Source organism: Podarcis vaucheri, assembly GCF_965113315.1.
Source record: "Podarcis vaucheri genome assembly, chromosome: 2".
Classification (NCBI taxonomy): domain Eukaryota; kingdom Metazoa; phylum Chordata; class Lepidosauria; order Squamata; family Lacertidae; genus Podarcis; species Podarcis vaucheri.
The window spans coordinates 80,941,065-80,959,420 of record NC_138760.1 but is presented as its reverse complement, the minus strand read 5'-3'; the positions used below and the strand labels follow the sequence as shown (position 1 = coordinate 80,959,420).

Below are 18,356 nucleotides of genomic sequence, written 5' to 3'. Positions count from 1 at the left end.
CCAGTTTATCATTGAGTCAGAAGCCAAACAATTGTGGTTCATCTTAATTATAGGTATTTGAAACAAGCCATCTTCTAACCATGGGTTGCAAAGCTGGCTTGTCTCAACTAACCATAGTTGTGATAAACCAGGTTTAGAGATAATTTGTGTTTCTGCAGGTGGAAGCAAAAGCTTATCTCCTCACGCTAGAGCGGAACAGGGAGGGGATGGGCACACAAGCCCAAGGCTTGTGCATAAACCACAACTCATTGTTCTATCATGTCTAAACCCAGCCAATGTGTTTTCGTTTTCATTTCTGTCCTCCTGCTGCCGCATTTTAAACAAGTATAGGGTTTACAGCTATCGCTTCTTTGAATTTGCAGAAATTATTCTTAGAGTTTATGCCCACTTCACAGAACTTGTTTAGATGGAGCATAGGTGATGAGCTCTCTCACATAAGAGCTTGAATTGTGTGGTTCTTCTTGATATAATCACAAACCACACGTAAGTACAGAATGTGGAACTTTGCTAATGCTTATTGTGGTTTCATATTCTGTGGCCTCAAATGCTGTGAGCTGTACATTTTGAGAGTGTGTGGCCTTTTCTCTTTCAAGGAATAAATATGCTGACAAAGCGAGTAACATTGCATGCAGTATATTGAATGTGGGTGATGCAATCTGCCATAAATAGAGACTTGGAAGTGTTAGAATCTTTCATTAATGTTCAAATTTGGCTTTTTCCCTACCCACTTCACTTCCTGTGAGAGGAAGAGTTAGTCCTTAAAGAATTGAGTACGGCATTGGCAGTACTATTGCTGTTCTGCATTTCATAACCAGCCCAACCCAGTGTTTACTGCCCAGGTATTATAAATAATAACATGCAGCTTAATTTCTTACTACAACATGCCTTTAAATTTGCAAACTTGACAGAGAGTTTCCTGAAATTCTTCTCTGACAAGTATGCATATTTTTCAGTTACATAAGATGCAATTAAGGAGACTTCAGGCTACACAAAGGAATTATATGTGAAGCTGGTTATGTACTAACAGAGCAATCCTATACTCTCATTATGTCAGGACAGGAGATATGCTACTGCTACATCAGCTGTGCAGTTTCCAGTGTATGCTCAGCCCAGGAGGAGAGGGGGGAGACGCACAATGAGAAAGTACAAAAAAGCATAAAAGCGAGAAATGCCGCCATAGCCCACCCATCAGTGCCTATGCTGGCAATGATGCCCACATGCTACCCATCCAGAAGCAGAGCATGAACTCTCAACAATGGGGGTACACCCTCTGCATGCTCATACGCGACATACAATATGACTCCCAAGGCCCCCCCTTCCATCCACCTCAGTGGCACAGCTACAACACCTCTCCTGCCAATCTTCAGGCACACCTCCAGGCAGGACCCACTTATACATAAAATAGTCACTGTTTTATGAGCACAAGTTGCTCAAAGGGGCAGGAGAAGTCACACAGTGCAGGGTAATGTTAGAGAATGCTCATAGGCCCACCTGGTCCCTATAGGTGTCTGTGGGGGAGCAGTTGCCACCCACATGAGCCACGACTCTCAGATTCCATTAAACAAAATGTTTCTAGCATTTATGGAGGTGAAGCAAAACATACAGTCTCATTTGTTTGTGAAAAGCTGGCCTTCTCTGTCTTCTCAGTGTTGATAACCAATGAATGAAGTCATAGCAGTGATTGATATTTAGGAAAGCAGCTCTAGCCAGTTATGCAAAAGAAGTCTAGAGTGAAACTCCCTCTGTTTAGAGAAGGAGCTTCTTGGCTTGTTTTTAAGCCTTTTATGTTGGTCTTCCCTAATGGGGAAGTGATTGGCGCCCCATAGAAATCAATTCAGGTGTCCAGAATGTTAGTGTAATACTGATTGGGGACTAGTGTGTTGGCTCAAAAACAAAAGGAATAAGCAAAAGCAGGAATTTATGATCTCTCAAATTCAGATCTGATTTCATATAACTAAATGTATTTTTTTTTTATTGAGTTCTGTTACTGGTGGGGCTGTAAGATTGTGCTGTAAAATACTGGTACCACCCATCTTTCCCATATAGACACCTCAGCACACACCTGACCTGCTGTATATAAGGTGTCTATGTGCATTTAAAATCATGACAGAAGTTCTTCTTTGGTGAGAGCAAACTAGCTACACAAATTGAAATGGTAACTGCAAAATCTGACACCAACTGTATAGTCAGTCTGAGCTTAGCTGATGAAGCCCATCTACTCATCCGTGAGGCATTACTTTTGGAGTGGAGAGTGTTACATATAGCTGTTAAGGAAAGAGAGCCCAGCCAGGCCTCATGAGCTATATATCTGTTTAAGGATTGATCCTGTCACATATTAAATCAAGGGTGTACTACTTACAGACATAAGTCACAAATCAAATGTGTTTGTGAAGGAGCCGCTGCCCTCTCCTCATGTATTTGCAAGTTGCTTAGTGACCACCACCTAAGCTTTTACTGTAATGTTCTTTTTCCCCCCCTGCCATTTTCTTGATTGCTGTTCCGTGTTTTTGGCTGAGCTTTCAGCCAATTTAACATGCAGATAGTTCCTATTTTTCACAGAATTCCAATTACTTTTGATACGTGTTGTACCTCTTCAAGTGGTTTTTCTTACCGAAGTACCCACAGTACATCTTGGGTGTCAAGGACACCGAATCAACATGGGGACTTCAGTAATTCACACCAGCTGCTAACATAAGTGGCTTGGATCAGGACAGGTGGCACCTATAGCGTCAAATTTCTCACTGTACTTTGTACAATCTTAAGTAGTCTCCCACTCCCAGTATTCTGGAATTTGTTGACAATCCTTATCGCTGGTTGCATTATACATCAGAATATTTGCATGGTTTTATTAGGTTCCCTAAACCTGTATTAACAAATAAGGTGTCCATCTGGCTTCTTAATACACTCATTTAGTGTATTTCCGAAGCAACCCCTTCACAAGTAAGGAATTTAAAGTAGCAAACCGGTGTTTCTCCTAAAAGCTACTGTGTGTTTTTTCTGGCTTAATACAGATGCAGGATCAGGTGTGGAAGAAGCAGAATTCAATTGGGAGGAGTATTTGGAAGATACAGGGGCGACAGCAGCACCTCATGGCTCATTTAAACACGTAAGTGAGCATCTGGTCAGCCTCTCCTCTCTCTTTTTTATGCATTGTTTGAGCTCTAATCCCCAGAGAGCCATAATGTGAAGAAGCTCTTTTGGTTTCGTATGCTTGAGGAATCAAAATGCAGCTGTTTAGGTTTTTTGCTCCTATATTTGGCCTTCTGAAATGTCTTCACAAGTCCCTTTAGGGGGATATGGCATTAGTGGGGAGATTCTGTCCTATGCCTTACAAGACAGCCCTTGTGTTTCAGTTGGTGCTAGAGATCAATCCAAATAATGGCTAAGGTTCATACAGTGGTATCTCGGGTTACATACGCTTCAGGTTCCAGACTCCCCTAACCCAGAAATAGTGCTTCAGATTAAGAACTTTGCTTCAGGATGAGAACAGAAATCGTGCTTTGGCGGCGCAGGGGCAGCAGGAGGCCCCATTAGCTAAAGTGGTGCTTCAGGTTAAGAACAGTTTCAGGTTAAGAACGGACCTCCGGAACAAATTAAGTACTTAACCCGAGGTACCACTGTACTTTCCAAGAGAGTGGCCATTGATTCTTTGTCCTTCTGTGATTTGGTGCGGAATAAGATCTCTTGCAGTTGCTACAAGTGCCCTATACGGGCAACAGGTTGTATCCAGCGTTAGTCATTCTGTGCCACTTTCTCTGCTGGAATAACTGGTAGCTCCTTATATGTGCAAATAACAGTGGTTGAGGTCGTACAGTCAAACCTCAGTTGTGGAACGTAATCCGTTCCGGAAGCTCGTTCGGCTTCTGAAACGTTCGACAACCGAGGCACAGCTTCCGATTGGTTTCAGGAGTTTCCGGCACCCAAGCGGAAGCTGCGTCGGACATTCAGCTTCTGAAAAACATTCGAAAACTGGAGCATTTACTTCCGGGTTTTTGGCGTTCGGGAGCTGAAACGTTCCAAAACGGAAGCGTTCGGGATCCGAGGTTTGACTGTAGAAGCTATATTAGGCAGCTCAACAAGTCTCCAGGTACAGGGTTATTTTACAAAAAGTTTAAAGGTATTTTAGTTCCCCACCTGCATCACTTTTTCAATGACACCCTGAACAGTGACTTGTTGCCGGAGACATGGTTCTATTCTAAATCCTTAATGCTGGCTTCAAACCAGTTGGCGATCTGCTGCTCTCTTTTGTCAAAAGAAGGCATAGCCATGTTATAGCTTGCCTCTTTGATGTGGTTCCACCTTGCTTCGACACTGGGGCAGTTCAGTAGAGCGTGTTCAACGGAATCAGAGAACTATTCACAAAGTTTAGGTATGGCTGTTCTGGCAGTGTTTATTTGAGGCCACCCTTTCTGCTTTGTGGGCCCTCTTTGGCTGGAGAAGGATTTTGCTCGCCACCAGGAAGTGATCTGTGAAAATAAAAGTACAAGGTCATCCAAACATTTAAATACAGTGCAGGGTAAGGGACATTGATATATATATTTTACTATACACTGATTACATTGATATAACCACAGCGATACCGCTAGAAGCCATATAACCATTGCTCACTGAATTAGAAGCATTTAAAATGGTGGCAGGACTTGAGTAAATTCTAAGAAATCAGAGTTTGAGTTTTCATTGAGCTGAAGCACCAAAACATTTGTTTTTAAATAATTAAATATCCCCATATGCCATCATAATTTTAGAAATGTTGACATCCAAAATACACTAATAAATAAATAAATAAAATAAAATAATAAATATTAAGAATTAATAACAAATATTAATAAACCTCTTTTTTCAAAATTTTGGCCCTGTTTGGTATAAAATTACAAAATAGAGTGTTAGCCAGAAGAAACTTTTATTGATGGATAGACTCATAGCTAAAAGCTATGAAATGATGGTGACATATCTGATTCAATACCTACTCATTTGGATCATTCTGGAACAGCTCTGCCTATGGCAGAGAAAATTAAAATACTATATATTTCAATATAAGAAACCCTGGCTTAAAAGACCATTGTTATATAAGCAGTCCTTGCATGGTGAATGTATAATCCCGAATATTCCCCTGTATTATGAGACACATCAGTTTAAACATCTGGTCCTGTACATCAGTGATGATAACACTAAACAGTGGGTGTACTGAGAACAGTATGAGATAGACATAATTCCCTTAAAGGTTCATCCATTTTCAAAAACTAAACTTAGGAACATACAGTGTATTAAAAGCAGATTTATATCAACAGTTTTTAAAATCTAGTAGAGAAAGGTGACAGTATTAATGCCAGCATATTCCCCTATGATCCCCATGATTTACCACTTCCTTTTAATAATAAAGATATATTTATGGTACAGTGGTGCCCCGCAAGACGAACGCCTCGCGAGACGAAAAACTCGCAAGACGAAAGGTTTTTTCGTTTTCACGTTGCTTCGCAAGACGAATTTCCCTATGGGCTTGCTTCACAAAACGAAGCTTGCCCCGCAATCTCCAGGGACAGAGGGGAAGGCGCACGGCCATTCCCCTCTCTCCCCGGACCCCTTTTGAACCAAGGGGCGGCAACGGGGAGAAGCGATCTTCTCCCCTCCGCCCCTTGCTTCAAAAGAGGGGACAGAGGGGAAGGCGCGCGGCCATTCCCCTCTGTCCCCGGACGGTCTCCATAGGAACGCATTGATTGATTTTCAATGCATTGCTATGGGAAACCGTGCTTCGCAAGACGAAAAACTTGCAAGAATAAAAAACTTGCGGAATGAATTAATTTCGTCTTGCAAGGCACCACTGTATATTAATGATTGGGAAGTGGAAAAGTTTTGTGGAATGTGCAATTTTTATAAAAAATAATACTCCATTGACCAAAGAAATTGGTAGTGACCATTCTGCAAGAAATCACAAATGGTTATTTTGAATGAAATTTCATCATTCATAGCGAAAGCAGCTGTGAAAGCAGCTGCAACCAGACAGGTAACTGCTTGGGAACAGTTATTAAGGAAGGTGCCGGATATCTTCTAATAAATATTGATACATGTATAACACAGGATTTAAAGGATGCCTGAGAACAGGATTTTAAAATACAAACAAATAATTAGGCTTGGAGAGACATCTGGATAAAATCACCCTTCAAATCAGTATTAGCACAGAATAAATGGAAAATAAAATGCTGGAGGGACTGCACCTGAACTGGAACTTATTTCCATATGTGGTGGGACTGTAAGAAAATTAAGGATTTCTGGAACGTAGTTTTCTGGGGGGTAGGGATACTAATCTTCGAATAACACCTCAGTTCGCCTTCCTAAACATCTGTATGGAACATAACTTGGGTTTAATTAATAAGGACCTAATAAGCAATTTGCTCACTTCAGCTGGGCAATTATAGCCAGGACTTAGAAAGAGTTATTGGGAGCCACATTGGACACATGGTATTATAAAGTGTGGGATGCGGGTGGCGCTGTGGGTTAAACCACAGAGCCTAGGACTTGCCAATCAGAAAGTCGGCGGTTCGAATCCCCGCAACTGCGTGAGCTCCCGTTTCTCGGTTCTGTGCTTCTGCCAACCTAGCAGTTCGAAAGCACATCAAAGTGCAAGTAGATAAATAGGTACCGCTCCGGCGGGAAGGTAAACGGCGTTTCCTTGCGCTGCTCTGGTTCGCCAGAAGCGGCTTAGTCATGCTGGCCACATGACCTGGAAGCTGTACGCTAGCTCCCTCGGCCAATAAAGTGAGATGAGTGCCACAACCCCAGAGTTGGCCACGACTGGACCTAATGGTCAGGAGTCCCTTTACCTTTGTATTATTATCAAGTGTGACATACTGTATAGCAATATTGGAAAAGCTAACTCATAAACTAAGGCTTATAAATGAAGTAGGCATGAGGCATTTATGGTCAAACAGCATGGTTTTATTTTTCCCTACAAATGTACAAAAATCGGGCAGGTTCCACCAGCAGCCTGTATCTGTGACATGTGAATCGGGTAGCTCTTGATTCAAGGAAATTTGTTAACATCCACTTGATCCAGGTGCGCTGAGGAAAGTAGATAATGAAATACTTTCTCTTTAGAAATAATACTTTCTCTTTAGAAATAATACTGAAGAAACTGGTCAGATACTCTTAAAGGACCCCCTTCCAAGAATAATTGTAAAAACTATATATATATATTTCTTTCATTTAAAATATATCTTTATATATATATTCCTTCGTTTCTCCTCTGTTTTCTGTATTCCCTAGTAAAATATTCTTGCTGCTACTTTGATTTTATAACATAAAAATGTATTTTTTTTAATTAAACGTTTTCTAAGGGAGTATTTGGGACGCAGGTGGCACTGTGGGTTAAACCACAAAGCCTAGGACTTGCCGATCAGAAGGTTGGTGGTTCGAATCCCCGCAACTGCGTGAGCTCCCGTTTCTCGGTCCCTGCTCCTGCCAACCTAGCAGTTCAAAAGCACGTCAAAGGGCAAATAGATAAATTGGTACCGCTCCGGCGGGAAGATAAACAGCGTTTCTGTGTGCTGCTCTGGTTCGCCAGAAGCGGCTTAGTCATGCTGTCCACATGACCTGGAAGCTGTACGCCAGCTCCCTCGGCCAATAAAGCGAGATGAGCGCCGCAACCCCAGAGTCGGCCATGACTGCACCTAATGGTCAGGGGTCCCTTTACCTGTAAGGAGGTATTTGGAGAAGAAACCTGATTGCTGCTGTTATTAACTGTTACTTAGTAATTTTATTATTGTTCTAATGGATTGTATTCTCAAATAAAATTTTTAAAAGCTAGTTCACGCCTTTGTGACTTTAGTCCATCCTCATCTAGTATGCCACTGTTTTCCTTTAGTGAACTTGCAAAGCTTCATTGTCCGCAGTCGTTTCAACCCACCTAAGTTGGTTTGGCTGCTATAAAATTTATCAGATGTTTTTTATTGTAGCTTTTGGAAATTATAGGCAGCAAAAGTGTTTGAGCAAAGTGCTGGATTTTGGGACAGCGCTTGGTTTGTTCCTACTTCTCTAGGTGCTCTTGATTGGACAGTTTCAAAATGGGTAGTGGAAGAAGGAAGCAGCTTGTTGGGACGAATGAGTCCCCATATTGGTTGGCACATACAATGGTACCTTGGTTGTCTTACAGCTTGGCTCCCAAACAAATCGGTTCCCAAGCACTGCAAACCCAGAAGTTTTTCGGAAGCCGAGCATCTGATGCAGCTTCCAATTGAGTGCAGGAAGCTCCTGCAGCCAATCAGAAGCTGCACCTTGGTTTTTGTTCCGGGAGTTGAATAGACTCCCGGAACAGATTATGTTCGACAACCAAGTTACCACTGCACGTTTATCATATACCTTATGAATTCCTCATCATAGTCTGCAGTAAGCCCAGTAGAGTTGCTGAGACATCCATGTGTGGCTCAGCAGACATAGCATGTACCAGGGACAAGGCTTTTTTAAAGAAGCTGTTGAAACTCAAAGAAGTTTTAGAAATGGGTGTGGCCCCATGTCATCCCTGAACGAAGGGCCTGCAGAAGAGACTAATAAATAAAGGGCTTTAGTCTTGTGGAAGATGGGAGTTGAAGAATGGGCAGAAAGCTAGAGGCAAGTATGCTGTGGTTGTCCAGCAATATAGAACTTTGTTCTTGGCATGGCTCCTCCCCCCTTTTTTTTAACTTTTCGTAGTAAATATTTAAATATATTTCACTTGGGAAGTATGCTGAAGTAGCTTCTGACTTCAGTTTCTGGCTGGGTTGCTCTTTTGTTTTGTTGTTTAAAAGTCCATCACAACTGCAGACTATCCAAGGGAGTCTTTAAAAAAAAATTAAAGTTGGCAGAGTTCAAGCTGGGATATCACTTGCAATTTTACTCAGCTAAACTGTTGCTTTACAGATTTAAAGCCTTTGCTGCTTCAAGGATTTAAGCCAAATTGGAACACTGTTTCTCCATGTTCACAAATTATTCAGTATCTATACCGGCACCTTTCTGCTTCATCCTTACAGAACTAAGGTTGCCCTCTTGTGGCTAAATCAATGCCTTTTGTGAACCTGTGCAAACTATACTTGCCCTGTAATTAACCTGTGGCAGGCTTAACGTAATACCTTTGCAGTCTTCTATGCAACTGGGGTTGCAATTCTATTAGGGCTGTATTCTGAAGATATTTTTTTCCCTTAATCAATTTGCTTTTCCACTTGCTTAACAGTAAGCCAATAAGTTTAGTTTAATAAGCCACTGTGCATGTGCTGTGTGCTGGTGCATGTAGCTTGATTGCTTCTGCTTTGCTCCCCCCTGGCATGAACAGACAAACAAACTGAGAGGGGGTGTGCTTAGTGTAATATCTGAACCTGGGATTGTAGTTTGTAGTTAGCAAGCCTTGATGTGCAAGGCAACAACAAGTCGGATTAACAGTCATGGCTTGTTGAGAAAGACACCACGATCCTAAGCTCAGGTGCAAAATTAAGCTTCCTGGTGCAGAATTAAGCCTCTTCCCTCTAGGGGAGGAGTGAAATGGGAGTAACTAGGCACAATATGGTTTATTAAGCACATTTCTTCATTTACAATTACATGTGAACATGGTCACTATAAAGTAATATGCAGATAGATAAATAGCTACACACACAATTGTCTAAATCGCCACACTTTAAATCAGGAAGTTATTTTTAGTCTTATTCACATATGTCTTCTGGTCTGAAGTTTGCAACCATTAGAAGCCAGGGGAAAGAGGTGTGCTTAATTAACTATTTTTAAATAGTTATAAATAGTTAAATAGTTATAAATCTACCAATTAATTAATCTATCAGTATTATAATTGCTGCAGTCACATCTACAGATTCTATTTTGGATGCCTGCATTCCTAGACAGCTGGTCACCTGCAACTATTTTTTTCATAGTGAATGCCCTCACAAATAAAAAGAACGAAATTAGTTCCCTTCACTCTTCATCCCACTGCAATCCTACCAGACTGCCATACGAGGGTGCTGTTTGAGCATGAGTGACAAGTTTATAATAAGTACTGTATCTTGTTTCTAATCCACAAATATTCCAGCCGCAAATATTTGTACCAAATAAGATGTGAATCCTGTTTTGAGTGTGCTTGTAATTGTTTGTATTTCTTTCTCTTGCTGTTGGTTGTTCCTACCATGTTTGCCACATAGATGTCCTCAGAAGAAAGGGATTCATTCTCTCTTTCCTTTCTTGCATTGTCGTGGGTGACATATTAGGAAACAGATTCTGCCTCAACTGCTTGATGCATCTTATGCCATGCTTGCAGGAAAGAAGGGGAGGGCAATATATGTTAGCAGGCACACTTCTCCTTTAACACAGTGTAAAATACAACAGTAGAATGTGTTTGAAGCTAACCTGATACGTACGACATGCTGCAAAGTAATTTCATTTGCTTATCTAATGGAAAGGGACACCAGCTTCGGTTCTGTTTTGGGGAGAGGATTACATGCTGTTTTTACTCCTGGTGCAAATAGTTATTTTATTGAACGTGCTAGCCTGTTAAGGATCAGTGCATAGCAATTTTTCTTTCCTATACAGAAGTAGGATTTACAAGTGTACAATTTTAATTCAAGTTGTGGGCGATTATGTGGTGGTGTGTTGTACTGTGGCACAAAGAGAAATAAAAATAGGATCTCGAAAAGGGGTTGTCTGGTAAGGAAAGGGAGGTTATATTTTGTGCTGAGAAAGCATTGAAGTTTTTATGCCAAACTTAAAAGTGTCATAATTTTATATTCTATTACTCTTCTGTTATTTAACCCAGTAATGGAATCAAATTTAGTTAATATTGGGTTCCTTATTACACATATTGTATGCAAAGAGAGAGGTTTGAATGCTTGACACCGAAATGCATGGGAAAGCTTCTCTTTTCTTCCTACTCTCACAATTTTCCGCATCACAGTTGCCTTCTAAGTCACCAGTTATGTTTGTCATATAACCTTAATCGCATTTCTGATGTTCCTTCCTAATCCACATTTGTTTGGTTTTGTCTTGAGAATCGGATTCCTTTGTTACCAATCCTTAGTAACACCTTTCTATCCATTTTATACAATTTTCACTTGGTCACCAGATTACTAAAAAGCTTTTTCTGCATCCTTATTGGTCTGTTAAATTTAATCTGTTCTCCTGAGTTTGGATAGCACACGATGGATATTTTAGAATTATTATTTTTAATTGCCCACTCATGTCATTGGTGTTTTCTAGCTGTGTTAGCTTACCTTTGGGTGTTGAGATAAAATCTTCTGAAATAAGTTAATGTTACTTCTGCTTTGCCATTTAACATTGTGTCCGGATCTTGTGGCCAATTTTTCCCAAGGTACCCCATTGTCAGTTGGTTCTTCATTGACCAAAAGCAAATCCCAAAAAAGTTTGTTCCTTGGTTTCTACAGCATTGTGTTTTTTTAAAAATCCATGCAAAATGTTTTTAAAATTAAGTGATCAAATTGCAACCATGGAGCCATGCATTGATGTGTTGCTTGCTCTCTCTTTTTAGGTGGACACTAGTCTGCAAAATGGCTTTGCACCAGGCATGAAACTAGAGGTTGCTGTCAAACCTGGCCCTGATACATACTGGATTGCTACAATCATTACCACTTGTGGGCCATTACTGCTACTACGATATGATGGGTATGGAGAGGACAGGAAGGCAGACTTTTGGTTTGACATCATGACAGCTGACTTGCATCCAATTGGGTGGTGTGAGCAGAACAAGAAGACTCTCAAAGTGCCTGAAGGTAACAGTCCACCATGGGGAGAAGAATGTTTCAATAAAGTAAACCTCCTACAGGTGATATATATTGCAGGAGACAAAGCCCTGTTTTAAGCTTTTTGCATAATCTTCTGTGCTCATCTGTCCATAAACCTCTACTAAGAATCGCTTTGTGTCGATTACACCTGCAAACACTATCATGACTTGGCTGAAACAGCTGTAGATGAATCTGTTTTTCACTTGGCTATTTGTTAATGTACCTTTTGGACCCATTCATATTTGTAATGACTATCTGCTTGACCTCTAGGAAAATGATGGTTGAGATCACACACAAAAATGTTACTAACTTCAAGTTCTGCTGCTGAGCAATGCAAAAGTTGCAAATCTTCTTAGGATTGGACATGGGGCCAGCTGTTGACTTTCCCCAGCATAAATATAACTCTATGCTATGTTATTATAAGATAGGAAGAGTAAATACTGAACAATTTTTTTTCCCTTTTAGGCATCAAAGATAAAATTTCTAACCAGGAGGAATTCCTTCAGCAGACTCTGAAAGGAGCATGCAGTGCTCCTGCCACTCTTCTAGAAGGTGTAAGTGTGCACATGGATCGGCAGCAATAAAAATACTTCGCCCTTATTACGTCTTAAACCAATACCTATTAAAGCCCATTGTGTTAGACTTTGCGGCTACAATAGTCTTCTGGTATAACTTCATTTTTCCCTTTACCAAAGTGAATGTTCTGACAGCTGAGGATTCACGTTTAAAAGGGCACAATAAAATGTAAACATATAATTTAAGCAGCAATCCTAACCATGTCTTCTCAGAACTAAATTCAGTTAAATTCAATGGGACATGGCCCTTCTTAGAATATACTTTAATGATTTTTTATTTTTTTTAAAAAAAACAAAACTACACACTTTCAAAATGGTAATTTTCCTCTGGTGAAGGTCTTTTTATGTAGCCGACTTATTTTGCTTTCTTGCTTTTATGTAAAAGAAAAACATTTTGTTCTGGTAGAAACTGGAAAAGTTTCCCCCCCATGCTTCCAAAGATAGCCAGAGATCAGATGTCAAGGAAACAACTATCTGACTTTTAGAAGACATCTGAAGGCAGTCCTGTTTAGGGAGGTTTTTAATGTTTGATGTTTTATCGTGTTTTTAATATTCTGTTGGGAGCCACCCAGAGTGGCTGGGGAAACCCAACCAGATGGGCGGGGTATAAATAAATTATTATTATTATTTATTTATTTGTGATTATGTGGGCTAATTAGTGAATTCAGATTCCATTGCTAGGTTTTCTTATACTTTTTTTGCTGTTTTGGGAAGCTAATCTTTCAGCAAAACAGCCTAGCAGTGGTATCTAGTGAAATAATACAAGTATTAAAACATAATAATTAGTTTAAAACACAAGACACTCAGCTACCCCCTGGAAGAGAGGAAACTGCTGAAACACCAATGAGTTCCAGTTCAAAAGGGTACACGCTTAAAGAGAAGGTTGATAACCCAGGTAACCAACCATTCTACCTGTAACCACCGACATGATTTCAAGGTCTCAATGGGAAGGATGGTAGGAAATGGCAGATTCCTTGTCCTTCCACAGTAATCACAAACCTGGCAGAGGGTACACCTGTGTCATAGGCACTAGCATCACAAAGACAGAAGGCTGAGAAAGTAGATCTGACTGTATGGATAGAGTGCATAACAATATATTTATAGAGAGTCAATATGGCAGAGGTGGGCTTCCTAAAACAAGTGCAACCAATAGTATTTGCTAATCTTTCCCTTATAAAGATGCGTAAGCATTTTTAAAGAAAACAGTAGGTCATTTTTTCCAGCCCCAAATTGTTTTTGAAATCGCTTGTTAAGAAAGCATGAAGACAAATGCTGGTTCCTGCTCCCTATATGAATTACAAATTACCATGATCTTAACTGTGTGCCTATCAAGCTTTTAAGTGGAAGCTTCAGTGCCGTGAATAGGAAATAGGACTACATTTCCACATCTTGCCAGAATTCCTGAAAACTCGTTAGCTGACCCAACAGTATTCATAGTTGATGTCTGCGTATAACTCAGCATAAGCAATGAAGATGGATATTTTGTCTTGATAGCTTTTCAAGGCAGGTGACAGGACAGCTTACCCAGTGGCGTAGCATGGGGGGTGCAGGGGGGGCCGGCCGCACCGGGTGCAACATCTGGGGGTTAGGGTTAGGGGGCGCGAATCCACGGGTTAGGGGGCGCAAATTACTTGCCTTGCCCCGGGTGCTGACAACCCACGCTACGCCACTGAGCTTACCGTTTATCTTCCTTTTTCCACTTTCCTCCACAGCTCCATCGAGGGAATAATCCCTTGGATCTCATTGCTCCCGGTTCAAGACTAGAATGTCAGCACTTGAATGATTCTCTAGGAGCTTGGATAGTCAATGTTTTGGACAATGTTGGTGGAAGGCTCAAACTACGTTATGAAGGACTCGAAGATTTAGATCAGTATGACCTATGGATGTTCTATTTGGATCCCTTTCTCCATCCAGTGGGCTGGGCAACTCAACAAGGATACACCCTTGAACCTCCACTAGGTATAAAACTGCATTTTCAATTTGGAGTGCAAGGTCTGAAGAAGAAAAGCTTTTGGTGTTTTGACACACACACACACACACACACACACACACACATAGTGGTTTCTCGGTTTTCGAACGGAATCCATTCTGGAAGACCGTTTGAAAACTCAATACGGAAGCCTCAAAAGTATGGAAAACTCAAACAGGAAGCCGCCTCAGAAGTTCAACTTCTGAGGTGCATTCAGAAATGGAAGCATTTACTTCCAGATTTTCGGTGTTCGAAAACCAAAACATTCGGCCTCCAAGACGCTCAAAAACTGAGGCGTGTGCACACACACACACACACACACACACACTTGTACTTGCTTTTGGAATTGCCGACAAGACTCATCTGCTCAGAGCAGCTATTTTAAAAGAATAGAAAAACACGTAAATTTCCCTATATTATACCCCTGTCTCTTGTTTGGGGTATATTGACAAGACCAAACAGAGAATCTCTGGGTTTTGACATTTGCTAGTATGCTATGCTACACAGAGCTATACAATAAGGAAAAATAGCAGGGACAGGAAAAAGAGAGAATGCATGCATACATGAATTTGTCTTTGTCTTCCCTTGGGCTTGTTTTCATTAGCCTCGAACAGTATTCTGTGGTCTCAATTTAAGGAACTTTCAGTCTAGTCAGAAATCATACTGTGTCTTTGCCGACATCACATGAATAGCATGGGACTGTTCCAAACCTGGAGGCTTTGCATTTTCTTCTTAAATTTTATCTGAGCTGCAGACACAATTGCCATGAAAACAGGCAAATTGCTCTAGATACATAGAGTCTGGTAGTTCTTTTGTTGTCTGTGAGTAAACTTGGAGCAATACACATGCTGTGCTCTGCTCTGTTCTGCTCACACTCTGGGCATGGAGATGCACTTTTAGGCCCGTAACCCAAGGGCACACACAAATAGTGCAACTGGAGATAAGTTTAAGGATTCCTTATCAGCAATTTGCCCTCCCCTCCAACTCCATCTCCAAACTGCTTATGTAAAAAAGCAATTAAAAGATTTTGCATAAGAACTATTAAAAGGAAGTCTCAGTGGAAAATGCAAGCATGCATTGCGGACAATTTAAAAACCATCCAATGTAGGGCTCATAGGGAGCGTTCAGTGGGGGAGGGGAAATGGCACCCTCTCTGTAACTTTTGAGTTGATTTTCAGATCGTTGACTTAGTCTCGTAGTGTAATGGACTCATTTTAAAAGTGTGGCACTTTACTCAGACTACCATTCTTTTATTGAAGCTGTTAGGCATTTGAAGACTGAAGCAGAATGGCAGGATATCCTAGAAAAAATAAAAGAGGAGGAAGAAGAATCTTTGGTTCCCACTGATCTATTTAAGGTACAAGAGCTGGAATTTGCTATCGGATCACTACACCCGGCCTGAGTGCTTTTAACAAATGGTATGGTTAAATATAAAGACCTAGATGCAGAGTTCACATCAGTTGAACTCCACCCACAAAACGCTCCTGCTGGAGGAAAGCAGGGAAAGATGGAGATTTTCAGAGTCATTTGTTGTGTGCCCGCCGAGAAGCTGTTCTGGGTGGTTGGGGCATAGCTGTCAACTTTTCCCGTTTCTTGCGAGGAATCCTATTCGAAATAAGGGAATTTCGCTTTTAAAAAGGGAAACGTTGACAGCTATGGGTTGGGGTCCCCTTTGGAATAGCATGGGAGGGGGCAAGGGAAGTGGGAATCAGTGAAAATCATCACCTCTCCTCCATCAGTAGGCTCCACTGGGTTTCGGTTCCTTCTGTTGCGCAAGTTGCATGAAATTCTGCACATTGGGTCTTATAGGCTGAGGTAAACGAGCACCTGAAATATACATGACATATTAAAATCAAATAAAATGGGCACAGTGTTGACTCTTTCAGCTACAGACACAAAACTCCAAACCAAATAAGAGTTTTGCAACACTTTCTTAAAGGTGTTTTGACTTTGTCATGTTTTTCAGAGGCACCACACTCCATAACTGTGGAGAGAGGTAGTACCACTGCATGCTCTTTATGTCTTAACTTGGTTTCTAGGTGGCACAGTACAGATGACACTCTAGGTTGGTCTTAGTTTACTAGGTCAAAGGGGAAAAGGAAGTCTATGATTCGGTCCTTCGGCTAGAAGGCAGTATATAGAGCTAATGCTGATTCTGTGGTATATTTTCCCATTAACCTACGTTTGCCTTAAGTGACCTCCCACATTTTCGAAAACATCATCAATTGCAGGCCTCTCAGAAATAAGATTAACCCAACCAAGCAAAGTTACGGTTGATTGCCTGTGACATTATACTTATTTTATTCTGTGCTAAAGATTAGTTCATTTTGTTCAATTTCAAGTGACAAGAGTTTCCTGGACTGGTTTTTTGTTTTTACATTAAATGGCCTCTCTGCGAACCAGGAGAGTTTTCTAAATGCCTTCATTATGCTGCAGATTAGACATTCCTGGGTGAAAAGTATTATGTCAAATCCCAGTCTCGCTGAACTGAAAATGTAATGTCCATTTTAGTAAGAGAGCAATTGCTGCCAACTTTCATTTGCTGGCTTCCTGTAAGTGAAATAACTTTCGAAATGCCAGGATGAACTAGTGTGATTCTTGTTGAAATATTAAAGGATAAGGTTATGTCATCTCTTGTGCTAGTGGAAGATACTAGGCATCTCTTCTACTTTGAATAATTTTCTGTTTCAATGATACAAAGAACCTCAATGATAATTTAAAATTTTTGTGTTGTCATTTTTAGGACAAACCTGTTGTTGGAATTCATTCATTCTCTGTCAACATGAAGTTAGAAGCTGTTGATCCCAAAGCTCCTTTCGTCATCTCGCCAGCCACAGTTACAAAGGTACCCAATTATATTCTGAAGTTCTCTGGCTCCAAGATGTAACATTTTAAACATATTCTATTTTTTCATCTTCCCATTTGGCATCAGCAAGGTAACTTTCTGGTCCTGTTCGCTTTAATATAATTTTGTGTACACTCAGTGCTCTTAGGAAATAAAGACATGATTCCTCGAGTTCCTTAATGAGGTCCCCACTTTTGGGTCTTCTATTCTTTCATTTTTATTTTTCATTTTTATTTTTCATTTCATTTTATTGCAATGATTGACCCAAATGCAGTACTAGCTATAAATTAAATATGTCCATAGGCAATCCCCCTCAGTTTTTTTTGTTGTAAAAGTAACTTTCTTTTCAGTTCAGAACTCTTACAAGTCTAGGTGTCATGACAATGTCTGGATTAGATGCACAATTCTTGTCATTTTCTCAGCAGTAAACTGTCAGAGCAGCTATAAGTTCTGTCAACAGTATCAACCTTTCTTTTTCTGCCTACCCAACATTCCCTTTATCTTACATCCTTTACGTTTCTATATCTTATTCCTTCTAAGATGGCTCATCAGAATTTTCACATAAAATAGCTTATCTGTTTGAGAAATTCAGATGGCATTCTCACAGTCCCATTCCTGCTGAGGTACATTTTTCTCCACCTTCTAATCAACTACACATTTAACACAGTCCCTCTGCTGCCCACAATCTAATCAACTTCAGCAGCTCATTATTGTGTTTATCTTGTTTAATTACAGTTCATATGAGTCATCCTTGTCATGGGATGAGTCCTTGGAATTATAGGATCAAGTGTACTTTTCCACCTTCTTAATTTTACTTTATATGGCTAGAGCAGGGGGAATTCCTTGTTTTAATCAGCCCGTTTTTATTTATTTATTTATTTATACTATTTCTATAAGACGGTGTTAATTTCTGTTTATTAAACTTTCTTGGTGTCTTAGTGATTTGACTTTTCCATACATAAAAGGTAAAGGTAAAGGTACCCCTGCCCGTACGGGCCAGTCTTGCCAGACTCTAGGGTTGTGCGCCCATCTCACTCAAGAGGCCGGGGGCCAGCGCTGTCCGAAGACACTTCCGGGTCACGTGGCCAGCGTGACATCGCTGCTCTGGCGAACCAGAGCCGCACACGGAAACGCCGTTTACCTTCCCGCTTGTAAGCGGTCCCTATTTATCTACTTGCACCCGGGGGTGCTTTCGAACTGCTAGGTTGGCAGGCGCTGGGACC

General features: G+C 40.7%; 1 protein-coding gene and 1 long non-coding RNA gene across 4 annotated transcripts in view; one reads left to right on the top strand and one right to left on the bottom strand.

Annotated features, from left to right (window-relative positions):
* The window catches only part of SFMBT1 (Scm like with four mbt domains 1), a 77,935-nt gene that overhangs the window by 38,686 nt on the left and 20,893 nt on the right, over positions 1–18,356 (top strand). For all 3 annotated transcript variants that reach the window (XM_082211900.1, XM_082211899.1, XM_082211901.1), the window contains exons 3-8: positions 3,012–3,106; positions 11,492–11,732; positions 12,210–12,298; positions 14,032–14,278; positions 15,548–15,645; positions 17,032–17,133. In XM_082211900.1, coding sequence (XP_082068026.1) covers positions 3,012–3,106; positions 11,492–11,732; positions 12,210–12,298; positions 14,032–14,278; positions 15,548–15,645; positions 17,032–17,133 — 872 coding nt within the window. The remainder of the gene's footprint in view (positions 1–3,011; positions 3,107–11,491; positions 11,733–12,209; positions 12,299–14,031; positions 14,279–15,547; positions 15,646–17,031; positions 17,134–18,356) is intronic.
* LOC309526076 overlaps positions 14,845–18,356 on the bottom strand; it is a 29,087-nt gene continuing 25,575 nt past the window's right edge. Inside the window, exons 3-4 of the long non-coding RNA XR_014216636.1 lie at positions 16,014–16,115; positions 14,845–15,588 (exon numbers count right to left, since the gene is read on the bottom strand). This is a non-coding gene — a long non-coding RNA (uncharacterized lncRNA). The remainder of the gene's footprint in view (positions 15,589–16,013; positions 16,116–18,356) is intronic.